At 45.3% G+C, this 27,303-nt stretch overlaps 1 protein-coding gene across 2 annotated transcripts in view; it reads left to right on the top strand.

Annotated features, from left to right (window-relative positions):
• The window catches only part of LOC121539050 (synaptosomal-associated protein 25-B), a 102,811-nt gene extending 76,418 nt beyond the window's left edge, over nucleotides 1–26,393 (top strand). For both annotated transcript variants that reach the window (XM_041847265.2, XM_041847266.2), the window contains 5 exons: nucleotides 11,985–12,033; nucleotides 19,419–19,536; nucleotides 24,098–24,217; nucleotides 24,340–24,484; nucleotides 24,648–26,393. In XM_041847265.2, the coding sequence (XP_041703199.1) occupies nucleotides 11,985–12,033; nucleotides 19,419–19,536; nucleotides 24,098–24,217; nucleotides 24,340–24,484; nucleotides 24,648–24,710 (495 nt within the window). In that variant the 3' untranslated portion in view covers nucleotides 24,711–26,393. The remainder of the gene's footprint in view (nucleotides 1–11,984; nucleotides 12,034–19,418; nucleotides 19,537–24,097; nucleotides 24,218–24,339; nucleotides 24,485–24,647) is intronic.
• Nucleotides 26,394–27,303: the final 910 nt, after the last annotated feature.

The raw sequence follows: 27,303 nt of genomic DNA, 5'->3' as shown, positions 1-27,303 counted from the left end.
CAGGCTGTGTAAGGGCTATTTTACCAAGAAGGAGAGTGATGGAGTGATGCATCAGATGACCTGGCCTCCACAATCCACCGACCTCAACCCAATTGAGATGGTTTGGGATGAGTCGGACGGCAGAGTGAATTAAAAGCAGCCAACAAATGCTCAGCATATGTGGGAACTCCTTCAAGACTGTTGGAAAAGCATTCCAGGTGAAGCTGGTTGAGAGAATGCCATGAGTTTGCAAAGCTGTCATCAAGGCAAAGGGTGTTTATTTGAAGAATCTCAAATATAAAATATATTTTCATTTGTTTAACACTTTTTTGGTTTAATTTTTTTTATTCGATTTTTACTCAGCCCCATAAACTGAGTTATCTACTGAGCCACCCTGTTCTAAAGCATTATAACACTCTAGTCTAGCTCTACTCAGCCCCGTAAACTGAGTTATTCACTGAGCCACCCTGTTATAAATAATGCTCCATAAGGTTGTCATTGACTGAGATGACATAGACTTGACTGGGGTTTATTAATTTAGCAACGAACCATATCATTAGCTTAATCTGTAGGTATATACATCACTTGACCCGTGATGCAGATGGGACCACCTATTTAACATTCAGTGGAGCATCAGGCATATATTCCAGTGCAAAATTTAAATCCAAAGATTTGAACAAACCAATGAGGGGTTGAATCTATCTCTCTATCCCCCATATAAGCTTTGAGCCATTCACGATGAGGGGAGAGAGACAGTATTTTAAAGTCTGTTATATCAGGACTCTGTTGAAGTGGTGGAGGGAGAGAGACAGTATTATATAAAGTATGTTTTACCAGGACTCTGTGGAAGTGGTGGAGGGAGAGAGACAATATTATAAGTATGTTTTATTAGGACTCTGTGGAAGTGGTGGAGGGAGAGAGACAATATTATAAGTATGTTTTATTAGGACTCTGTGGAAGTGCTGGAGGGAGATAGCAAGAGGATAATAATAAATGCTACTGGTTGGTGGCTATCTCCAGAGAGACGGGATCTGATGGTCATCTGTAAAACCCTTAATCTCACACAGACAGACAGACACACACACACACACACAAACACACACACACACACAGAACAAGATAGTCCAGATTCTAGAATGTAGAAAGAGTTGGTCCAGATTCTAGAATGTAGAAAGAGATGGTCCATATTCTATAATGTAGAAAAAGATGGTCCAGATTTGAGTATGTAAACAAAATGACACAGACAAAAGCTGAAAACTTTGCAGACGGTGCAAACCATAGACAACATATCTATGGTGAAAACATATTACTTATCAATGACCCAAGCCCAGCTCAGTTAATCCCTACCATTGTGTCGCTGAGTCGTCATAATGCTTTAGCAAATGTACATTATACCAGGGGCATGGTAGACACAATGTACAGTGGGGCAAAAAAGTATTTAGTCAGCCACCAATTGTGCAAGTTCTCCCACTTAAAAAGATGAGAGAGGCCTGTAATTTTCATCATAGGTACACGTCAACTATGACAGACAAATTGAGAAAAAAAAATCCAGAAAATCCCATTGTAGGATTTTTAATGAATTTATTTGCAAATTATGGTGGAAAATAAGTATTTGGTCACCTACAAACAAGCAAGATTTCTGGCTCTCACAGACCTGTAACTTCTTCTTTAAGAGGCTCCTCTGTCCTCCACTCGTTACCTGTATTAATGGCACCTGTTTGAACTTGTTATCAGTATAAAAGACACCTGTCCACAACCTCAAACAGTCACACTCCAAACTTCACAATGGCCAAGACCAAAGAGCTGTCAAAGGACACCAAAAACAAAATTGTAGACCTGCACCAGGCTGGGAAGACTGAATCTGCAACAGGTAAGCAGCTTGGTTTGAAGAAATCAACTGTGGGAGCAATTATTAGGAAATGGAAGACATACAAGACCACTGATAATCTCCCTCGATCTGGGGCTCCATGCAAGATCTCACCCCGTGGGGTCAAAAAGATCACAAGAACGGTGAGCAAAAATCCCAGAACCACACGGGGGGACCTAGTGAATGACCTGCTGAGAGCTGGGACCAAAGTAACAAAGCCAACCATCAGTAACACACTACGCCGCCAGGGACTCAAATCCTGCAGTGAGAGACGTGTCCCCCTGCTTAAGCCAGTACATGTCCAGGCCCGTCTGAAGTGCATTTGGATGATCCAGAAGAGGATTGGGAGAATGTCATATGGTCAGATGAAACCAATATATAACTTTTTGGTAAAAACTCAACTCGTCATGTTTGGAGGACAAAGAATGCTGAGTTGCATCCAAAGAACACCATACCTACTGTGAAGCATGGGGTTGGAAACATCATGCTTTGGGGCTGTTTTTCTGCAAAGGGACCAGGACAACTGATCCGTGTAAAGGAAAGAATGAATGGGGCCATGTATCGTGAGATTTTGAGTGAAACCCTCCTTCCATCAGCAAGGGCATTGAAGATGAAACGTGGCTGGGTCTTTCAGCATGACAATGATCCCAAACACACCGCCCGGGCAACGAAGGAGTGGCTTCGTAAGAAGCATTTCAAGGTCCTGGAGTGGCCTAGCCAGTCTCCAGATCTCAACCCCATAGAAAATATTTGGAGGGGAGTTGAAAGTCTGTGTTGCCCAGCGACAGCCCCAAAACATCACTGCTCTAGAGGAGATCTGCATGGAGGAATGGGCCAAAATACCAGCAACAGTGTGTGAAAACCTTGTGAAGACTTACAGAAAACGTTTGACCTGTGTCATTGCCAACAAAGGGTATATAACAAAGTATTGAGAAACTTTTGTTATTGACCAAATACTTATTTTCCACCATCATATGCCAATAAATTCATAAAAAATCCTACAATGTGATTTTCTGGATTTTTTTTTCTATTTTTGTCTGTCATAGTTGACGTTTACCTATGATGAAAATTACAGGCCTCTCTCATCTTTTTAAGTGGGAGAACTTGCACAATTGGTGGCTGACTAAATACTTTTTTTCCCCACTGTAAGTAACCTAATTTATGTACCTCTAACTGCCCTGATTGCTTCTGCTGATCCTACAGCTATTGTATGCAGCAATTATGTGCCTATGAACCAGATTTATGCTGTTAGCACTGAAGCGGTGTGCCCTAGTAGGAAGTCCACTGTGTGCAGCTTACCCTGCACTAACATAAATAACATGAGCATATCTACTCCTGCTAAGCTTCCCAGTAAACAATGAAAACAAGCAAGCATCCCAGAAAAGTGCTCAAAATAGCCCACGTTAACATACAGTGGCTTGCGAAAGTATTCACCCCCCCTTGGCATTTTCCTATTTTGTTGCCTTACAACCTGCAATTAAAATGGATTTTTTGGGGGGGATTGTATCATTTGATTTACACAACATGCCTACCACTTTGAAGATGCAAAATATTTTTATTTTTTTTACAAACAAGAAATAAGACCAAAAAACTGAAAACTTGAGCATGCATAACTATTCACCCCCCCAAAGTCAATACTTTGTAGAGCCACCTTTTGCAGCAATTACAGCTGCAAGTCCCTTGGGGTATGTCTCTATAAGCCTGGCACATCTAGCCACTGGGATTTTTGCCCATTCTTCAAGGCAAAACTGCTCCAGCTCCTTCAAGTTGGATGGGTTCCGCTGGTGTACAGCAATCTTTAAGTTATACCACAGATTCTCAATTGGATTGAGGTCTGGGCTTTGACTAGGCCATTCCAAGACATTTAAATGTTTCCCCTTAAACCACTCAAGTGTTGCTTTTGCAGTATGCTTAGAGTCATTGTCCTGCTGGAAGGTGAACCTCCGTCCAAGTCTCAAATCTCTGGAAGACTGAAACAGGTTTCCCTCAATAATTTCCCTGTATTTAGCGCCATCCATCATTCCTTCAATTCTGACCAGTTTCCCAGTCCCTGCCGATGAAAAACATCCCCACAGCATGATGCTGCCACCACCATGCTTCACTGTGGGGGTGGTGTTTTCGGGGTGATGAGAGGTGTTGGGTTTGCGCCAGACATAGTGTTTTCCTTGATGACCAAAAAGCTCAAATTTATTCTCATCTGACCAGAGTACCTTCTTCCATATGTTTGGGGAGCCTCCCACATGCGTTTTGGCGAACACCAAACGTATTTGCTTTTTTTTCTGGCCACTCTTCCGTAAAGCCCAGCTCTGTGGTGTACGGCTTCAAGTGGTCCTATGGACAGATACTCCAATTTCCGCTGTGGAGCTTTGCAGCTCCTTCAGGGTTATCTTTGGGCTCTTTGTTGCCTCTCTGATTAATGCCCTCCTTGCCTGGTCCGTGAGTTTTGGTGGGTGGCCCTCTCTTGGCAGGCTTGTTGTGGTGCCATATTCTTTCAATTTTTTTAAATAATGGATTTAATGGTGCTCCGTGGGATGTTCAAAGTTTCTGATATTTTTTTATAACCCAACCCTGATCTGTACTTCTCCACAACTTTGTCCCTGACCTGTTTGGAGAGATCCTTGGTCTTCATGGTGCCGCTTGTTTGGTGGTGCCCCTTGCTTAGTGGTGTTGCAGACTCTGGGGCCTTTCAGAACAGGTGTATATATAAACTGAGATCATGTGACAGATCATATGACACTTAGATTGCACACAGGTGGACTTTATTTAACTAATTATGTGACTTCTGAAGGTAATTGGTTGCACCAGATCTTATTTAGGGGCTTCATAGCAAAGGGGGTGAATACATATGCACGCACCACTTTTCAGTTATTTATGTTTTATTTTTTTCATTCCACTTCACCAATTTGGACTATTTTGTGTATGTCCATTACATGAAATCCAAATAAAAATCAATTTAAATTACAGGTTATAATGCAACAAAATGGGAAAAACACCAAGTGGGGTGAAATACTTTTGCAAGGCACTGTATGTAGCTTAAGAAACAAGGTTCATGAAATTAATAACTTGCTAGTAACAGATGACATTCATATTCTGACTATCTCTGAAACTCACTTAGATAATACCTTTGATGATACAATGGTAGCAATACAAGGTTATAACGTTCACAGAAAATACAGAAATGACAGTGGTGGAGGTGTTGCTGTTTATATTCAGAACCACATTCCTATAAAGCTTAGAGAGGATCTCATGTTAAATACATTATTGTGGGAAGCTGCTATAGATCACCAAGTGCTAACAGTCAGGATCTGGATAGCATGTGTGAAATGTCTGTGATATTAACAGAGAGGTATATTTTCTGGGTGATTTAAATATTGACTGGCTTTCATCAAGCTGCCCACTCAAGAAAAAGCTTCAAGGTGCTCTAGGTCCAAAAGGCTCCTTAACAGCCTCTAACCCCAAGCCATTAGACTGCTGAACAATTAATCAAATGGCCACCCGGACTATTTACATTACATCTGTTTAAACTACTAGAACACAGCTCGGACATCCATGCATACCCCACAAGACATGCCACCAGAGGTCTCTTCACAGTCCTCAAGTCCAGAACAGACTATGGGAGACGCACAGTACTACATAGAGCCATGACTACATGGAACTCTATTCCACGTCAAGTAACTGATGCAAGCAGTAGAATCAGATTTTAAAAAACAGATAAAAATACACCTTATGGAACAGCGGGGACTGTGAAGCAACACAAACATAGGCACAGACACATGCATACACACACATTATAGCATACGCACTATACACACATGTACACATGGATTTTGTGTTGTAGATATGTGGTAGTAGAGTAGGGGCCTGAGGACACACACTTGGTGTGTTGTGAAATATGTTATGAATGTATTGTAATGTTTTTATTGTATAACTGCCTTAATTTTGCCAGACCCCAGGAAGAGTAGCTGCTGCCTTGGCAGGAACTAATGGGGATCCATAATAAACCCCAGGAAGAGTAGCTGCTGCCTTGGCAGGAACTAATGGGGATCCATAATAAACCCCAGGAAGAGTAGCTGCTGCCTTGGCAGGAACTAATGGGGATCCATAATAAACACCAGGAAGAGTAGCTGCTGCCTTGGCAGGAACTAATGGGGATCCATAATAAACCCCAGGAAGAGTAGCTGCTGCCTTGGCAGGAACTAATGGGGATCCATAATAAACCCCAGGAAGAGTAGCTGCTGCCTTGGCAGGAACTAATGGGGATCCATAATAAACCCCAGGAAGAGTAGCTGCTGCCTTGGCAGGAACTAATGGGGATCCATAATAAACCCCAGGAAGAGTAGCTGCTGCCTTGGCAGGAACTAATGGGGATCCATAATAATCCCCAGGAAGAGTAGCTGCTGCCTTGGCAGGAACTAATGGGGATCCATAATAAACCCCAGGAAGAGTAGCTGCTGCCTTGGCAGGAACTAATGGGGATCCATAATAAACACCAGGAAGAGTAGCTGCTGCCTTGGCAGGAACTAATGGGGATCCATAATAAACCCCAGGAAGAGTAGCTGCTGCCTTGGCAGGAACTAATGGGGATCCATAATAAACCCCAGGAAGAGTAGCTGCTGCCTTGGCAGGAACTAATGGGGATCCATAATAAACCCCAGGAAGAGTAGCTGCTGCCTTGGCAGGAACTAATGGGGATCCATAATAAACCCCAGGAAGAGTAGCTGCTGCCTTGGCAGGAACTAATGGGGATCCATAATAAACCCCAGGAAGAGTAGCTGCTGCCTTGGCAGGAACTAATGGGGATCCATAATAAACCCCAGGAAGAGTAGCTGCTGCCTTGGCAGGAACTAATGGGGATCCATAATAAACACCAGGAAGAGTAGCTGCTGCCTTGGCAGGAACTAATGGGGATCCATAATAAACCCCAGGAAGAGTAGCTGCTGCCTTGGCAGGGAACTAATGGGGATCCATAATAAACCCCAGGAAGAGTAGCTGCTGCCTTGGCAGGAACTAATGGGGATCCATAATAAACCCCAGGAAGAGTAGCTGCTGCCTTGGCAGGAACTAATGGGGATCCATAATAAACCCCAGGAAGAGTAGCTGCTGCCTTGGCAGGAACTAATGGGGATCCATAATAATCCCCAGGAAGAGTAGCTGCTGCCTTGGCAGGAACTAATGGGGATCCATAATAAACCCCAGGAAGAGTAGCTGCTGCCTTGGCAGGAACTAATGGGGATCCATAATAAACACCAGGAAGAGTAGCTGCTGCCTTGGCAGGAACTAATGGGGATCCATAATAAACCCCAGGAAGAGTAGCTGCTGCCTTGGCAGGAACTAATGGGGATCCATAATAAACCCCAGGAAGAGTAGCTGCTGCCTTGGCAGGAACTAATGGGGATCCATAATAAACCCCAGGAAGAGTAGCTGCTGCCTTGGCAGGAACTAATGGGGATCCATAATAAACCCCAGGAAGAGTAGCTGCTGCCTTGGCAGGAACTAATGGGGATCCATAATAAACCCCAGGAAGAGTAGCTGCTGCCTTGGCAGGAACTAATGGGGATCCATAATAAACCCCAGGAAGAGTAGCTGCTGCCTTGGCAGGAACTAATGGGGATCCATAACAACTAGAAATGTGTGTCCAACCCACAGTAATACTAGTGTCATATGTCTCCATGTAATTGGGTCATTGTGTAAAATTGACCCATAAATAACACATGTTTAAGAGAAGCATCGGGTGCTATCAAGTCTATTTCCATGCCTCATAGGCCTACTTCCACTACATTTCTCATATCTATTTGTGTGTATGCTAGCTGTATTAGAATGACATGCACTAAATCATACACGCTATGAATATCATATGTCATGCAACTGACTCTGGTCGACAAAATGGCTGAGCAGCGAGGGTATACAGCGAGGTCGTAGTCATGGCGACTGAAGGTCAGTACAGGAGACCGCGATATCGCACAACGATAAAATCAATGACAATCGCTCGCCACGTCACTAAGATCTGTCCCATCCTCGTATAGCTCTAGGACAGGTTGGAATGGCTGGATGGAAAGGTATCAAACTCATGGTTTCCATGTTGTTGTTGTTGTTTTTTAAAACTCCATTCCAAAATTCCAATGAGTCCATCCTCCTATAGCTCCGCCCTCTGCTATATACCTGATGGTTCATTAGTGAAGGCAATAGTAAGTGACTGTGCAGATTGTATGATCTATAAAACATCTAATCTTCCACACAACAGGGCATTGATAGATGCATGTCATTTTGAAATCAGTGCTAAAGATCTGTGCTATGTTGAATCAATCAATCAAATGTATTTTATGAAGCCCTTTTTACATCATCAGTTGTCACAAAGTGCTTTACATATACCCAGCCTAAAACTTCAAAGAGCAAGCAATACAGAGGTAGAAGCCCAGTGGCTAGGAAAAACTCCCTAGAAGGCAGGAACCTAGAGAGGAAGCAGGCTCAGAGGGGTGGCCAGTCCTCTTCTGGCTGTGCTGGGTAGAGAGGAAGCAGGCTCAGAGGGGTGGCCAGTCCTCTTCTGGCTGTGCTGGGTAGAGAGGAACCAGGCTCAGAGGGGTGACCAGTCCTCTTCTGGCTGTGCTGGGTAGAGAGGAACCAGGCTCAGAGGGGTGGCCAGTCCTCTTCTGGCTGTACTGGGTAGAGAGGAACCAGGCTCCGAGAGGTGGCCAGTCCTCTTCTTTGCTGTTCACTCCAAAAGCACTTTGAGGTCAACCTATGCAGGCCATAATGGAAACCCCCTGAATATATAATCAGCGGTCTCTTCGCCCCACATATCCTCTGCCTTAACTGTTTCATGGTTCAGCTGTTAATGTGTGTATGCCTGAGGGGATGTGGTGTGTGTGTGATGGGGCCAGAGGGTTCAGTGTATGCCTGAGGGGATGCGCTGTGCGTGCATGGGTGTGTGCATGTATGTATGTGTGTGTGTGTGTGTGTGTGCGTGCGTGCGAGCAAAAGTAATTTCAATCACATCAGCTGAATAAAAAGGTCAGGTTGTTGGAAGTGCAGTTCTGTCGCTGGCTAGTCAGGGAGAAGGGGGTTCAAACCCTGTGGGATCTGCAACATAACATATTCATTAGTTTAGTAGAAGCTTCTTTGTCATCCTTAAACCTGTTGTGTTCTGAGTCAGTCTAATAGATATCACTTTACATTCTCTAAAAGCAGTTATGATAATACACTCTTCAGGGTTTTCTGAAGTCAAATAGGATCATTTATCTATTTCAATAGAGCCTTGTTTTGCCCAAAGGAGGTGATGTTGCATCTCTCACCACAGCTCTATGAGTTACTCTGTACTTCAGCACTAGTACCATACACTGCATCACCACTGAACACCTTATGGATAAACTGTACTTCACATTGACTCTATCCAGCCATTGAGGTTTCTGCATTATGATGCATTTACAGGACACTACAAAATGATATGGCAGCCATGTTAGCTCCCCATTAACATTACATGGGAAATATTTAAATAATGCTATGTAACTGAATTTCAAGAATAGATGAGGCAAAGAGGTCAATCGAACGTGACCAAAACAATGGAATTGCCATGGAAACACGTGGGGGAAAGGTCCTGAGTCTCCTCATTGCCTCCCAGCAAAATTATAGTATAATGCTTGTTTGGATGTCAACCCCAACACATGTTCATGTCATTGTTACCAATCGACTGCATTCCAGTTAAAAAACGACTTTGACTACCACCACCGATTTCTAAATGCTATCTATGCTAACCAGCTTACGGTATACAAACAGGAGTTAGCATTCAGAAGTCATTTCTTCTAAACCTGAAAAGGGACAACTTCTACATGTTAGGTAGCGAAAACAGCCAAATATATCCAACTTAAGACTTAAGTAACCACATTGTGGGTCTGTTACAATACATAAATCATGACGGATTTGATGAACATCCACTTTGTTAGATCAGATTTGTTGAATGTGCGCCAATCTGGTCAATGGAACATCTGCGTTCTGACCCCTTTACCGCATCTATTAGAACAATATTCAACATTCTAAAAGTTGTCCCAACTCCCTAGGTACATGGCTCTCAGTCTGTCTATAACCCACGTCCCATTATACAGCTGTGGAAAAAAATTAAGAGACCACTGCAAATCTTTCTTAAATCAGCATCTCTACATGTATGACAGCCATTCCATTCCAGTGTCTGTTGAATTCCAACACAGGCACACCTCATTCTACTGAATTAGGTACTGATTAGGTGATCACCTGAACCAAATCCTATTTAACGAGGAAAAGCAATAAAACCACTGCCGTGGTCATCACGTTCCTCTTGCAATAGGACCAGCTGGATGGCAAAAACAGTGCTAATAGTACCTCAAAAGTAATATTAATCAAAAAAAGAACTATTGACCGTGCCAAAAGAGTTGAAAATAAAAGTTTTGAGTGAGGAAAAGAAGGGTTCAATTCTGGCTTTACTGGCAGAGGGATACAGTGAGCGTCAGGTTGCTTCCATCCTTAAAATTTCAAAGACGGCGGTTCATAAGAACAAGGTCAAGCAGCAGACATTGGGGACAACAAAGCTACAGACCGGCAGAGGGCGAAAACGACTCTCTACTGACCGGGATGACCGCCAACTCATTTGAATGTCACTCAACAACAGTAGGATGACATCAAGTGACCTACAAGAATAATGGCAAACGGCAGCTGGGGTGAAGTGCAAGGCGAGGACGGTTCGAAACAGGCTCCTAGGGGCAGGGCTGAAGTAGTTCAAAGCTAGAAAAAAGCCCTTCATCAATGAGAAGCAAAGAAGAGCCAGGCAGAGGTTTGCAAAAGACCATAAGGATTGGACCGTAGAGGACTGGAGTAAGGTCATCGTCTTTGATGAGTCCAATTTCCAGCTTTGCCCAACACCTGGTCGTCTAATGGTTAGACGGAGACCTGGAGAGGCCTACAAGCCACAGTGTCTTGCACCCACTGTGAAATTTGGTGGAGGATTGGTGATGATCTGGGGGTGCTTCAGCAAGGCTGGAATCGGGCAGATTTGTCTTTGTGAAGGATGCATGAATCAAGCCACGTACAAGGTTGTGCTGGAAGAAAACGTGCTTCCTTTTGCTCTGACATTGTTCCCCAACTCTGAGGATAGGTTTTTTCAGCAGGACAATGTGCCATGCCACACAGCCAGGTCAATCAAGGTGTGGATGGAGGACCACCAGATCAAGACCCTGTCATGGCCAGCCCGATCTCCAGACCTGAACCCCATTGAAAACTCCTGGAATGTGATCAAGAGGAAGATGGATGGTCACAAGCCATCAAACAAAGCCGAGCTGCTTGAATTTTTGCACCAGGAGTGGCATAAAGTCACCCAACATCAATGTGAAAGACTGGTGGAGAGCATGCCAAGACGCATGAAAGCTGTGATTGAAAATCTGGGTTATTCCACCAAATATTGATTTCTGAACTCTTCCTAAGTTGAAACATTAGTATTGTGTTGTTTAAAAATTAACATGAACTTATTTTCTTTGCATTATTCGAGGTCTGACAACAGTGCATCTTTTTTGTTATTTTGACCAGTTGTCATTTTCTGCAAATAAATGCTCTAAATGACAATATTTTTATTTGGAATTTGGGAGAAATGTTGTCAGTAGTTTATAGAATAAAACTAAAATGTTATTTTTACCCAAACACATCCTATAAATAGTAAGACCAGAGAAACTGATAATTTTGCAGTGGTCTCAGCTGTATGTATGATCTGATGTCTGGATCAACAGCTGTTGAGAAACTGATCTTATTAACACAGTGTCCCTCCATTTAATAATTATAATAATAATAATAATATATATTATATTTATCTTCTGTTCACACTGAACTGTTTTATCTCACCTCTTCTTCCCCTCTGTTCTTCCCTGTCTCTCTGACCCGGGGTGTCTTCCCTGTCTCTCTGACCCGGGGTGTGTTCTTCCCTGTCTCTCTGACCCGGTGTGTGTTCTTCCCTGTCTCTCTGACCCGGGGTGTCTTCCCTGTCTCTCTGACCCGGGGTGTGTTCTTCCCTGTCTCTCTGACCCGGTGTGTGTTCTTCCCTGTCTCTCTGACCCGGGGTGTGTTCTTCCCTGTCTCTCTGACCCGGTGTGTGTTCTTCCCTGTCTCTCTGACCCGGGGTGCGTAGAGTAAAGATGCTGGCATCAGGACTCTGGTTATGCTGGATGAACAGGGAGGTAAGTCCCTATAGAGACACAATATTACGCTATAAAATTCTGTTCACTTTCCCAATTAATATTCCAGGTTTTCCAGAAATCCTGATTGGAGGATTACGGAATTCCTGTTTAATATGCTCTCCTTATTCCAGGAATCTTCTAAATCGGGATTTTAGGAAAAACAGGGAATTTGGGGGAAAGTTACCGGAATTTTGCAGCCCTAGCTCTAACATTGGACAACTGTACATGACTCTATAGATACTGAACTATAATGTACTGTACTGTGCAGAACTCTAATTGTATTGCACTATTATACCATGTGCAGTCAGAAAGTTAAAAGCACCATGATTTTGTATCTGGGTTATTTCTATAATACTGTATATAGTGTATGAACTGTTTGCTGTCTTGTATCTTTATCTCATGAGAGGTATAGTATGTTTTCTCATTAGACGGTAACAACGACCTGTAGTATTGAGGTGAACTGCTTGTTGACTCAATAACTGTAACTGAGAAAAACACGGCTACGAGAAACGTGTGGCCTTGCGGTTCGGAGGTGAAGTTGTTAGTTGATGGCACATGCTCTTTACCGAGAGGACACACTGATCAGTTATACTGGTAGTGACAAAACATCTCATTCACTTCCACTCAAACAGGACACATTTGTAGAATCCCTGAGTTAAGGCTTTGGTAAAGGAAATTGATCATTGTGGAAGCATGATAGTACTGGTTGGTTAGGCAGGAGAAGCAGCTTGATTGTACTGGTTGGTTAGGCAGGAGAAGCAGCTTGATAGTACTGGTTGGTTAGGCAGGAGAAGCAGCATGATAGTACTGGTTGGTTAGGCAGGAGAAGCAGCATGATAGTACTGGTTGGTTAGGCAGGAGAAGCAGCATGATAGTACTGGTTGGTTAGGCAGGAGAAGCAGCTTGATAGTACTGGTTGGTTAGGCAGGAGAAGCAGCTTGATAGTACTGGTTGGTTAGGCAGGAGAAGCAGCATGATAGTACTGGTTGGTTAGGCAGGAGAAGCAGCATGATAGTACTGGTTGGTTAGGCAGGAGAAGCAGCATGATAGTACTGGTTGGTTAGGCAGGAGAAGCAGCATGATAGTACTGGTTGGTTAGGCAGGAGAAGCAGCTTGATAGTACTGGTTGGTTAGGCAGGAGAAGCAGCATGATAGTACTGGTTGGTTAGGCAGGAGAAGCAGCATGATAGTACTGGTTGGTTAGGCAGGAGAAGCAGACCTCAGTAGCTGCCATTCAGAATATGCAGCAGACTGAGAAGTTCAACTGAATAGATCGCCTCAGTTGTGTGGACATCACATGGTGATGTCAGTGAGGTATACAAATTGCCAGTTAACATTTGTAACAGAAGCACGGTCGTTATAAAGCATTCACATTCACTTCTGCATTCAATTGAACTCAATGGAATGTTTCAACAGAAATATATTGTGTAGAACACATATGCCTCTGACATGTAGAGCAAGCGATCATATACGTTCTATTGGTGGCATTTCTATCTACAATATTCAGTGCGTTGCTCCCTCCCAGGTTCCAGCACGGCAGAGGTTTCAATTGTGTGTTCATCTCCATGGAAACGGCTTCCTGCCCCCGGCTCTGTTCCACACGTTTCAGAGGGCGCTAATAGGCCTGTCACAGGAACATAGAGCCTTTCCCTCTGGCTTCCTGAGGAATGGTGCTGACATCCTGCTCGCTGCAACCGCCACAGAGCAATCGATTCCCAGATTCAAATGACCTCAGCCCCTCCCTCCACCCCAACGCACCATAGCTCCATCCATCAGGACCTGGGAGGAAGGACCAGAGCAACCTCCATTTGCACGGATCGGCTGAGATTACAGTGAATGTAGCTAACGCCATGGTGCGGTCACGGGTCGGCTGAGTTTACAGTGAATGTAGCTAACGCCATGGTGCGGTCACGGGTCGGCTGAGTTTACAGTGAATGTAGCTAACGCCATGGTGCGGTCACGGGTCGGCTGAGTTTACAGTGAATGTAGCTAACGCCATGGTGCGGTCACGGGTCGGCTGAGTTTACAGTGAACGTAGCTAACACCATGGTGCGGTCACGGGTCGGCTGAGTTTACAGTGAACGTAGCTAACGCCATGGTGCGGTCACGGGTCGGCTGAGTTTACAGTGAACGTAGCTAACGCCATGGTGCGGTCACGGGTCGGCTGAGTTTACAGTGAACGTAGCTAACGCCATGGTGCGGTCACGGGTCGGCTGAGTTTACAGTGAATGTAGCTAACGCCATGGTGCGGTCACGGGTCGGCTGAGTTTACAGTGAATGTAGCTAACGCCATGGTGCGGTCACGGGTCGGCTGAGTTTACAGTGAATGTAGCTAACGCCATGGTGCGGTCACGGGTCGGCTGAGTTTACAGTGAACGTAGCTAACGCCATGGTGCGGTCACGGGTCGGCTGAGTTTACAGTGAACGTAGCTAACGCCATGGTGCGGTCACGGGTCGGCTGAGTTTACAGTGAACGTAGCTAACGCCATGGTGCGGTCACGGGTCGGCTGAGTTTACAGTGAATGTAGCTATCGCCATGGTGCGGTCACGGGTCGGCTGAGTTTACAGTGAATGTAGCTATCGCCATGGTGCGGTCACGGGTCAGCTGAGTTTACAGTGAATGTAGCTAACGCCATGGTGCGGTCACGGGTCGGCTGAGTTTACAGTGAATGTAGCTAACGCCATGGTGCGGTCACGGGTCGGCTGAGTTTACAGTGAATGTAGTTAACGCCATGGTGCGGTCACGGGTCGGCTGAGTTTACAGTGAATGTAGCTAACGCCATGGTGCGGTCACGGGTCGGCTGAGTTTACAGTGAATGTAGCTAACGCCATGGTGCGGTCACGGGTCGGCTGAGTTTACAGTGAATGTAGCTAACGCCATGGTGCGGTCACGGGTCGGCTGAGTTTACAGTGAATGTAGCTAACGCCATGGTGCGGTCACGGGTCAGCTGAGTTTACAGTGAACGTAGCTAACGCCATGGTGCGGTCACGGGTCGGCTGAGTTTACAGTGAACGTAGCTAACGCCATGGTGCGGTCACGGGTCGGCTGAGTTTACAGTGAATGTAGCTATCGCCATGGTGCGGTCACGGGTCGGCTGAGTTTACAGTGAACGTAGCTAACGCCATGGTGCGGTCACGGGTCGGCTGAGTTTACAGTGAACGTAGCTATCGCCATGGTGCGGTCACGGGTCGGCTGAGTTTACAGTGAACGTAGCTATCGCCATGGTGCGGTCACGGGTCGGCTGAGTTTACAGTGAATGTAGCTATCGCCATGGTGCGGTCACGGGTCGGCTGAGTTTACAGTGAACGTAGCTAACGCCAAGGTGCGGTCACGGGTCGGCTGAGTTTACAGTGAATGTAGCTAACGCCATGGTGCGGTCACGGGTCGGCTGAGTTTACAGTGAATGTAGCTAACGCCATGGTGCGGTCACGGGTCGGCTGAGTTTACAGTGAATGTAGCTATCGCCATGGTGCGGTCACGGGTCGGCTGAGTTTACAGTGAATGTAGCTATCGCCATGGTGCGGTCACGGGTCGGCTAAGTTTACAGTGAATGTAGCTATCGCCATGGTGCGGTCACGGGTCGGCTGAGTTTACAGTGAATGTAGCTAACGCCATGGTGCGGTCACGGGTCGGCTGAGTTTACAGTGAATGTAGCTATCGCCATGGTGCGGTCACGGGTCGGCTGAGTTTACAGTGAATGTAGCTATCGCCATGGTGCGGTCACGGGTCGGCTGAGTTTACAGTGAATGTAGCTATCGCCATGGTGCGGTCACGGGGTCGGCTGAGTTTACAGTGAATGTAGCTAACGCCATGGTGCGGTCACGGGTCGGCTGAGTTTACAGTGAATGTAGCTAACGCCATGGTGCGGTCACGGGTCGGCTGAGTTTACAGTGAACGTAGCTAACGCCATGGTGCGGTCACGGGTCGGCTGAGTTTACAGTGAATGTAGCTAACGCCATGGTGCGGTCACGGGTCGGCTGAGTTTACAGTGAACGTAGCTAACGCCATGGTGCGGTCACGGGTCGGCTGAGTTTACAGTGAACGTAGCTAACGCCATGGTGCGGTCACGGGTCGGCTGAGTTTACAGTGAACGTAGCTATCGCCATGGTGCGGTCTCGGGTCGGCTGAGTTTACAGTGAACGTAGCTATCGCCATGGTGCGGTCACGGGTCGGCTGAGTTTACAGTGAACGTAGCTAACGCCATGGTGCGGTCACGGGTCGGCTGAGTTTACAGTGAATGTAGCTAACGCCATGGTGCGGTCACGGGTCGGCTGAGTTTACAGTGAATGTAGCTAACGCCATGGTGCGGTCACGGGTCGGCTGAGTTTACAGTGAATGTAGCTAACGCCATGGTGCGGTCACGGGTCGGCTGAGTTTACAGTGAATGTAGCTAACGCCATGGTGCGGTCACGGGTCGGCTGAGTTTACAGTGAACGTAGCTATCGCCATGGTGCGGTCTCCACTCTCGCCAACATGACAAGGAGCCTCACTGTGGCGTCATCAGAATGCCAGCGAGACAAGAGGATGTTGTCTGTCTGCTTCTAGCCAATCAAATAATACTTTGATTACTGACCATCTAAAAACGCTATACAAGTTCTGTCCATTTGAAGATCAGTCCACCAAAACCCTCCCCCACTACAACAGGCACATACTCACTAACACACACACACACATCTAGACGCACACACCCCAACACACACACACACACACACAGCCACCGGGGAATGATCAGTCATGTGCCTTGTGGTAGTGCATGAGAGCGTTGGTCTCTGTGTAGGGGTTCTAATAAGGCGCTCCCTGACTCTTACATGTTGACCTGAATTACACCTCATCAAGTACATAATACCTGATTAGCTGAAGCAGGGAGACAAAATGGCTGCTCACTGACTCACATACTGATGTCTCCTCCTGGATTTGCTGCCTTTACTTTAAGTCATTTAACAAAAATATTTGCACGTACAGTAGTTACATTATATCTGATCTCATATACTCACATTCATTCAGTCTCCTCTGGTTGTAAAATGTTGGAGAGAGTCTAGAACCAGAGAGTCTAGAACCAGATGTCAGTATTGAAGAGATTCCACCTCCAGAGAGTCTAGAACCAGATGTCAGTGTTGAAGAGATTCCACCTCTAGAGAGTCTAGAACCAGATGTCAGAGTTGAAGAGAGCACCTCCAGAGAGTCTAGAACCAGATGTCAGTGTTGAAGAGATTCCACCTCTAGAGAGTCTAGAACCAGGTGTCAGAGTTGAAGAGATTCCACCTCTAGAGAGTCTAGAACCAGATGTCAGAGTTGAAGAGAGCACCTCCAGAGAGTCTAGAACCAGATGTCAATGTTGAAGAGATTCTACCTCTAGAGAGTCTAGAACCAGATGTCAGTGTTGAAGAGATTCCACCTCTAGAGAGTCTAGAACCAGATGTCAGAGTTGAAGAGAGCACCTCCAGAGAGTCTAGAACCAGATGTCAGTGTTGAAGAGAGTCCACCTCTAGAGAGTCTAGAACCAGATGTCAGTTGAAGAGATTCCACCTCTAGAGAGTCTAGAACCAGATGTCAGAGTTGAAGAGAGCACCTCCAGAGAGTCTAGAACCAGATGTCAGTGTTGAAGAGATTCCACCTCTAGAGAGTCTAGAACCAGGTGTCAGTTGAAGAGATTCCACCTCTAGAGAGTCTAGAACCAGGTGTCAGTTGAAGAGATTCCACCTCTAGAGAGTCTAGAACCAGATGTCAGTGTTGAAGAGATTTCACCTCTAGAGAGTCTAGAACCAGGTGTCAGTTGAAGAGATTCCACCTCTAGAGAGTCTAGAACCAGGTGTCAGTTGAAGAGATTCCACCTCTAGAGAGTCTAGAACCAGGTGTCAGTTGAAGAGATTCCACCTCTAGAGAGTCTAGAACCAGGTGTCAGTTGAAGAGAGTCCACCTCTAGAGAGTCTAGAACCAGATGTCAGTGTTGAAGAGATTCCACCTCTAGAGAGTCTAGAACCAGGTGTCAGTTGAAGAGAGTCCACCTCTAGAGAGTCTAGAACCAGATGTCAGTGTTGAAGAGATTCCACCTCTAGAGAGTCTAGAACCAGATGTCAGTGTTGAAGAGATTCCACCTCTAGAGAGTCTAGAACCAGGTGTCAGAGTTGAAGAGATTCCACCTCTAGAGAGTCTAGAACCAGATGTCAGAGTTGAAGAGATTCCACCTCTAGAGAGTCTAGAACCAGATGTCTAATATATAACAAGAACAGAAGCAGAATAAATAAATGTCTAGTTCAGTGCTCCTGGTTCCTAGTAACCCAGGGATTTTACAAATGTTCACACATCAACAAGCAAGCCACCCCGGCCATGAATTCCCTTACCCTGCCTTGCCTTTGCTACAGACCACTCCCTTCTCCCTGGACCCACTCCAGGTAGATGTTGACTCTAACTACAGGTCCGGGCTCAGAGTACCCACAATACTAACCCAACTCACCATTTAGGGAATGAACCAATATCTGACCATGTATCAGTGGTTTAGGGCAACCTCTTGGGATGAATGGACTGTGATCACTGTTTCTACCCAACTTACATTCAAACATTACTACATAATGCTTTCCCCTTCATCCACTGCTTCAGAACACTTATTTACTTCATCTACACTCCTCCTTCAGTCTGTTTATCACCTCTCTCTCTCTCGCTGTCTCTCTCACACTCACACCAACCACTGGCTGGTTTCCAATACAAACGTGTCCCAGTAAAAATGGGTTAAATTAAGTATTTTCAACCAAGAACAGGTATTTTCAACATCTTGTGCTCATAGGTGTGCTCTCTTCCCTAGGCCCTAGCAGTTGGTGAAGGAGTGCCCAATGAGGGAGGTTGTTTTGCATTGGAATCCAGCCTTTTTGTGTTCTTTATTGTATATCTGTCACTCTCTTTCTCTCAATGCACTGCCTTTAATGCTGCGAGTGTGTCAGCGTGGCCCCATAATGCATTGCATTATGGCCGTGTTTGTTAGGCTGTAGCTTAGAGCTCAATCATCACAAGAGCCAATCCGATTCATTTCACTGCTCTCATTACCTTTGTCCTCACCAGAGCAACTGGATCGGTTTGAAGATGGCATGAACAAGGTCAACCAAGACTTGAAGGAGGCCGAGAAAGATATGAAGGGTTTAGGGCAATGCTGTGGCCAGTTATGTCCATGTGTTGCCAAGTAGGTAACCGGTGGCGACGGGTCAGGGCTCTAGCCTGTGTGGTGTTGGTGGTGCTGTCCGACGTCCGTCTCTCTTGTCACAGTCTCTTTTTGTCTCCTCTCCTTTGTCCTCCATCTCTCTCTCTCTCTCTCTCTCTCTCCCACTCCCCCTTTTTTTTTTTTCTCACGTGCTCTCGTTCTTTGTGGGGATGAATGACTTGTGTTGATAATCAGAGCAACTGGAGCGGATCGAGGAGGGGATGGACCAGATCAATAAGGACATGAAGGATGCAGAAAAGAATTTGAACAATCTAGGGTCTCTCTGTGGTCTTTGTTCATGTCCCTGTAACAAGTAGGTGCAGCCTGCCTTGCCTGTCTGCCTGTCTGCCTACCTGCCTGTCTGCCTGCCTGTCTGCCTGCCTGACTGTCTACCTCCTGCCTGACTGCCTGCCTGTCTGTCTACCTGTCTGCCTGCCTGCCTGTCTGTCTGTCTACCTGTCTGCCTGCCTGCCTGTCTGTCTGTCTACCTGTCTGCTTGCCTGCTTTAATGCCTTAAGTAGAGTATATGGTGACCAGTACAACACTATGGCCTGTCAACTTCAGACCTTACCCAAGGCCTTCTATGCTGCTTCCTTCTGCACTTAGAGAGAGAGAGAGAGAGAGAGAGATGCATGCTGGGCTAATCCACTGTACTTTCTCCTTCAAATAACCAGTCATACATGACATACTTGTGTCAGCGTGTTACATAATGCTACAACATGAGGCAGTAGGCCTACAGTACGATTTAGCATGACCTGATTACTGCTGTAGCTCAGTTGGTAGAGCATGGCACTGGCAAAGCCCGGGTTGTGGGTTCGTTTCCCACGGGGGGCCAGTGTGAAAAATGTATGCACTCACTAACTGTAAGTCGCTCTGGATAAGAGCGTCTGCTAAATGACTAAAATGTAAATATGCACAAACATACTGCCTATGGCTTTCTATGTGAATGCATGGCAGAAACACATACACCTTAGTTTTTCTTTCAGCAGGTATCCAGGTCACAGTGTATTCCGTAGTTTACTGATTACCGGAAACAGTGAACACAATTGCACACATTTCTGTTCTGGTGAAGACAATGTGTTAATGTTCGGTGAACAAAACACTTAAAGAGTGAAATTTGTTTTGACTGATGATATTTTTATTAAAAGTTTAGCAAAAGATGATCAGAAGTTGTGTAGATGTATTTGAGCATTGCTGTTCTGCTGTAGATACAGAAAGAAAACACTCTAGGAGCTAATCATATAATAATAATAATATGCCATTCAGCAGACGCTTTTATCCAAAGCGACTTACAGTCATGCGTGCATACATTTTTGTGTATGGGTGGTCCCGGGGATCGAACCCACTACCTTGGCGTTACAAGCACCGTGCGCTACCAGCGCTCTGATGCAATCATTTATTTCCAATGTTTCATCAGGGTATAATGACAAACACTGCAGGTCACCAGTTTATATAGGGTTTATATATAGGGTTTTGATAAGGTTTATATAGGTTTTATATTTTACATTTACATTTACGTCATTTAGCAGACGCTCTTATCCAGAGCGACTTACAAATCGGTGCATTCACCTTATAGCCAGTGGGATAACCACTTTACAATGTTTGTTTATTTTTTTGGGGGGGGGGTAGAAGGATTACTTTATCCTATCCCAGGTATTCCTTAAAGAGGTGGGGTTTCAAATGTCTCCGGAAGGTGGTGAGTGACTCCGCTGTCCTGGCGTCGTTTCGATGGACACATGCAGGTGTTTGTAATCATGGCCGTCTGTGGCATGATTTCATTGGTTGGTTTACAAATATCAACAGTACATATAAAAAAAAGCATGAATGGATAACATACGATCATAGATCCAAGTAGGCTACAACATAAAGGCTTACAAACACAATATTAGTTACAATGGGTAGAAAAAAACACAGAAATCACAGGAATGGCTTCAGATCAAACTCTACATTGAGACCGAAGGGAGAGAAGGTCTTTAAATTAGATATGTTTCAACACAGATCCAGAAAATTGCTTGAGAAAACTGTAATCAAACTAACAGTCCAAAGTCCGTTTTGAGATTTGTGCACCTAACTTGAACTTTACATTGAAAGGTTTCCTCTCAAGCTCAAGTAAAGTGTTCAAATAATCAATCCAGAATTTGTCCCTGACACGACTGGCCCGGGACCTACGTTGTTGTGGTGTGGTTAATGTGTGTGTTGAAACATTTCAGGAAGTTGAGTTAATGTTATTTTGTGTGAAATTTGATCGGTGTAGCTCACTAGTATCTAGAAGCCACAATAGTTTTATTTCAAAGCTATTGTTTTATGCACATTTAACTGCTGTAGTGAAACGTCTAGAAGGTCAAAGTAAAATTAAGCCGAACTGGACTTCCTAGAATGGTGCTCTTCCTCTGTACTGTACCATACCACCTTTTCCCTCCAGTAACCAGAGGGTGTCTGTCCTTGTCTCCCTGTCTGTCTGTCTACACCGAGTATACCAAACATTAAGAACACCTTCCTAATATTGAGATGCTGCCTTTTGCCCTCAAAACAGCCTCAATTCGTCAGGGCATGGACTCTACAAGGTGTCGAAAGCGTTCCACATGCATGCTGGCCCATGTTGACTCCAATGCTTCCCACAGTTGTGTCAAGTTGGCTGGATGTCTTTTGGGTGGTGGACCATTCTTGATACACATGGGAAACTGTTGAGCGTGAAAAACCCAGCAGTGTAGCAGTTCTTGACACACTCCAGTACACCTGGCACCTACTACCATACCCCGTTCAAAAGCACTTAAATCTTTTGTCTTGCCTATTCACCCTCTGAATGGCACACATACACAATCCATGTCTCAATTGTCTCAAGGCTTAAACCTTCTTTAACCTGTCTCCTCCCCTTCATCTACACTGATTGAAGTGGATTTAACAAGAGACCTCAAGGGATCATAGCTTTCACCTGGATTCACCTGGTCAGTCTGTCATGGAAAGGGCAGGTGTTCCTAATGTTTTTTGCACTGTGTATTTGCGTCCTTACTCCTTACTGCGTGTCTGTCCTCCTGTCTGTCCATTGGCGTCTGTCTGTCTCTGTCCATTGGCGTCTGTCTGTCCATTGGTGTCTGTCTCTGTCTATTGGTGTCTGTCTGTCCATTGGTGTCTGTCTCCTGCTTTACGTCTTGTTAGTGTGTGTTTATGTCTCTTCTATCAACCACATAGACAAGACAGTAAATACACTACAACTGAACTGATCAGTACTTGGATCAATTATTGATTGATAGATCTAATATATATATATATAACACACACACACACACACACACACACACACACACACAGTGGGGGAAAAAAAGTATTTAGTCAGCCACCAATTGTGCAAGTTCTCCCACTTAAAAAGATGAGAGAGGCCTGTAATTTTTCATCATAGGTACACATCAACTATGACAGACAAAATGAGGACAAAAATCCAGAAAATCACATGCTGGTATTTTGGCCCATTCCTCCATGCAGATCTCCTCTAGAGCAGTGATGTTTTGGGGCTGTCGCTGGGCAACACGGACTTTCAACTCCCTCCAAAGATTTTCTATGGGGTTGAGATCTGGAGACTGGCTAGGCCACTCCAGGACCTGGCTAGGCCACTCGTTGCCCGGGCGGTGTGTTTGGGATCATTGTCATGCTGAAAGACCCAGCCACGTTTCATCTTCAATGCCCTTGCTGATGGAAGGAGGTTTTCACTCAAAATCTCACGATACATAGCCCCATTCATTCTTTCCTTTACACGGATCAGTCGTCCTGGTCCCTTTGCAGAAAAACAGCCCCAAAGCATGATGTTTCCACCCCATGCTTCACAGTAGGTATGGTGTTCTTTGGATGCAACTCAGCATTCTTTGTCCTCCAAACACGACGAGTTGAGTTTTTACCAAAAAGTTCCATTTTGGTTTCATCTGACCATATGACATTCTCCCAATCCTCTTCTGGATCATCCAAATGCACTCTAGCAAACTTCAGACGGGCCTGGACATGTACTGGCTTAAGCAGGGGGACATGTCTGGCACTGCAGGATTGAGTCCCTGGCGGCGTAGTGTGTTACTGATGGTAGGCTTTGTTACTTTGGTCCCAGCTCTCTGCAGGTCATTCACTAGGTCCCCCCGTGTGGTTCTGGGATTTTTGCTCACCGTTCTTGTGATCATTTTGACCCCACAGGGTGAGATCTTGCGTGGAGCCCCAGATCGAGGGAGATTATCAGTGGTCTTGTATGTCTTCCATTTCCTAGTAATTGCTCCCACAGTTGATTTCTTCAAACCAAGCTGCTTACCTATTGCAGATTCAGTCTTTCCAGCCTGGTGCAGGTCTACAATTTTGTTTCTGGTGTCCTTTGACAGCTCTTTGGTCTTGGCCATAGTGGAGTTTGGAGTGTGACTGATTGAGGTTGTGGACAGATGTCTTTTATACTGATAACAAGTTCAAACAGGTGCCATTAATACAGGTAACGAGTGGAGGACAGAGGAGCCTCTTAAAGAAGAAGTTACAGGTCTGTGAGAGCCAGAAATCTTGCTTGTTTGTAGGTGACCAAATTTGCAAATAAATTCATAAAAAATCCTACAATGTGATATTCTGGATTATTTTTTCTCAATTTGTCCGTCATAGTTGACGTGTACCTATGATGAAAATTACAGGCCTCTCTCATCTTTTTAAGTGGGAAAACTTGCACAATTGGTGGCTGACTAAATACTTTTTTTCCCCACTGTATATATACACACCATTGGCATGCTGTGTTGGTGGGCGGCCTTGCTGTCATTACGCATGGCTTCTGTCGTATAATGTACCCATTATATCAAATGAAAGTTTCCACACACACAAACACGCACACGCCTCTACACACCCTGACTGGTGTGTCCCTGCAGGATAAAGGGTGGGGGCCAGGCGTGGGGGGCCAACCAGGATGGAGTGGTGAACAGTCAGCCAGGGGCCCGTGTGGTGGACGAACGTGAACAGATGGCCATCAGTGGAGGCTTCATCCGCAGGTGAGGAGTGTGTCTGTGTTCATGGGTTAGTAAGTGTGTGTGTGTGTGTGTGTGTACATGGACTCCCTCTGCCACGCCGAAGCTGCAGACAGTTTTATGGAATATCTAATGTATGTTTCCAGGGTAACGGACGATGCCCGGGAGAATGAGATGGATGAGAACCTGGAGCAGGTGGGCGGGATCATCGGTAACCTGCGTCACATGGCCCTGGACATGGGCAACGAGATCGACACCCAGAACCGCCAGATCGACAGGATCATGGACAAGGTACTATCCATGATCATAACGATGAAAATCAATGACGACCAATCAATACATTTTCAGTGTTAGCGTATGGCTGACCATCTTTGAGTTGACAGTCCACTTGCACTTAGTCTTGATTGATATTGCTTGTATGATTTCACATCATCCCAACTCTCTCGCTCCTCAGGCTGATTCCAACAAGACCAGGATTGACGAAGCCAACCAGCGTGCCACAAAGATGTTGGGCTAAGCTGCAGCGACAACTGCTTTCAATCCCCCCACCCCAAACATGCTTTTATCATGGTACTTTCTCAGTAGGTTTGCACATATAAGACCCCCCTCCTCCTCTTCCTGTTGTAAATGTTGTTCTGTGTCGTCTCTTTGGCTTTTATTAAAATGATAGTCCTGGTTAATTGTCTCGTCCTCTACCCCCCATTCTGTCTCTCCTCCTACAGTTGTTCCTCTACCCCCCATTCTGTCTCTCCTCCTACAGTTGTTCCTCTACCCCCCATTCTGTCTCTCCTCCTACAGTTGTTCCTCTACCCCCCATTCTGTCTCTCCTCCTACAGTTGTTCCTCTACCCCCCCATTCTGTCTCTCCTCCTAAAGTATAAAGTGCTTCTTTGATGGTTGTTGCTCACCTGTGCAGTTCTCTTTCTCTGTTTCCGTCTTGCTCATCTTTTTATATAAACTGTATTTACATAATTACTCAGATACCACGACTACTATTGCTTTACATCATTACCCAGATACCACGACTACTATTGCTTTACATCAGACTACTATTGCTTTACATAATTACCCATATACCACGACTACTATTGCTTTACATCAGACTACTATTGCTTTACATCATTACCCAGATACGACTACTATTGCTTTACATCATTACCCAGATACCACGACTACTATTGCTTTACATAATTACCCAGATACCACGACTACTATTGCTTTACATCAGACTACTATTGCTTTACATCAGACTACTATTGCTTTACATCATTACCCACATACCACGACTACTATTGCTTTACATCAGACTACTATTGCTTTACATGAGCAGGACACTACATGTTGTTTCTTCCATGTGTCAGTGGTATGACAGTGTTGTCCATGTGAGACACTGGTGCTCTGTAGTTAATGTTGTTGTTGTGATGCTAAACGAAAGTAAGTAACCAGACGAGTCAGAACTCCCACAACATTGTCATCTTCCTCCCAGACACTCCCATTTGGACAATGGGCAACTGTGCTGGGAACATGACCAGTGATGCACCTCATTTTCAGCCCAGCTCACGCCTTCAATGCAAGTTATTTTGCATTATCATTGACAAAGATGAGTAGCAGTACACCAATGGTAGTTTCTAAAGTCAATAAACACATTCAGTGTACGTGAGCCCAAGTGTCCCATGTGGAGAATTGAAACCCACAACCTAGGGTTTGGGCAGCACCATGCTCAAACCAACTGTACTATAATCAACTCATTGTCAGGGGCAGAGTATCTAAATACCCCCCAAACCCCCTCTCAGACAGGCCTGGGGATGGGAGGAGCTAAGGAGGTGGGAGAACAACAAGGAACAGAATGCTTTGGTTACTTAACGCAGGTGGGCTCCAAAGCAGTAGCAGCCATTCATGGTTGGCCCATCAACCTTTGGTTATGTCCGGCTCAACCGCTCGGTCTTACTCCCATTGATGTACAGTAGCCTCACGTGTGTTATGCATGTCCGTCAGCAGATAGAACTCAGCATCTTATGAATAAATCTTCTAGAGCAAGTAACATGGCCGCCACAGCATGCCCAGCAGTATGTAGGACACTCCCAGCTGAGAGGATACTCTGCAATAGTGCCACTCTTTTGTTCACACATTTCCAGACTGTGACCATCATTGTAAAATAAGGTGAAAAAATGCCAATAAAAACCATGACTGTAGAACAAAAATGACTTTTTATTGGAAATGTTTGCCGCTGGTAGAGAATGGTAGATGGACTGTGTGGGGGTTGTATACATACTGGAGAAACAGAAGGGCGAAGACAGACATTACAGATCCACACAGGCTACACTCCACAGAAAGGAAGGAGAGGACTGACACGCCACAGAAAGGAAGGAGAGGACTGACACGCCACAGAAAGGAAGGAGAGGACTGACACGCCACAGAAAGGAAGGAGAGGACTGACACTCCACAGAAAGGAAGGAGAGGACTGACACTCCAAAGAAAGGAAGGAGAGGACTGACACTCCACAGAAAGGAAGGAGAGGACTGACATTACACAGAAAGGAAGGAGAGGACTGACATTACACAGAAAGGAAGGAGAGGACTGACACTCCACAGAAAGGAAGGAGGACTGACATTACACTAATGGCCATCCTCTTTGGGCCCTGGATTTAAGGGGGATTAGAGCTCGCCACGTCACTAAGAACACACACAATCTCTCTCTAACGCACGCACACACAAACAGGTAATCCCTGAACCTTGCATCCATGAGACAGACCAATATAAACAAACTGACAACTACAACACAGAAATTTTAATGATTAAAAAAAAACTTAATGACCAGTTCATAACCCCCAACATGTTTGAAACAGGGTTAGCTGACCAGCTCATAACCCCCAACATGTTTGGGACAGGGTTAGCTGACCAGGTCATAACCCCTAACCTTAAGGGCAACCTCCACTCTGGAGCACATTCAACAGACCAAGGAAGGCGGAATCATCAGATAGAAATGTGTTATGTTGATGACGGGTCAACACCGCCATCTAGCTGCAAAAAAAAAGAAATATGTTTTATCGTCACATACACCGGATAGGTGCAGTGAAATGTGTTGTTTTACAGGGTCAGCCATAGTAGTACG

Source organism: Coregonus clupeaformis, chromosome 21 (genome assembly GCF_020615455.1).
Source record: "Coregonus clupeaformis isolate EN_2021a chromosome 21, ASM2061545v1, whole genome shotgun sequence".
Classification (NCBI taxonomy): Eukaryota; Metazoa; Chordata; class Actinopteri; order Salmoniformes; family Salmonidae; genus Coregonus; species Coregonus clupeaformis.
The sequence above is the reverse complement of the archived record's forward strand: the minus strand, read 5'-3'. Positions and strand labels throughout refer to the sequence as shown.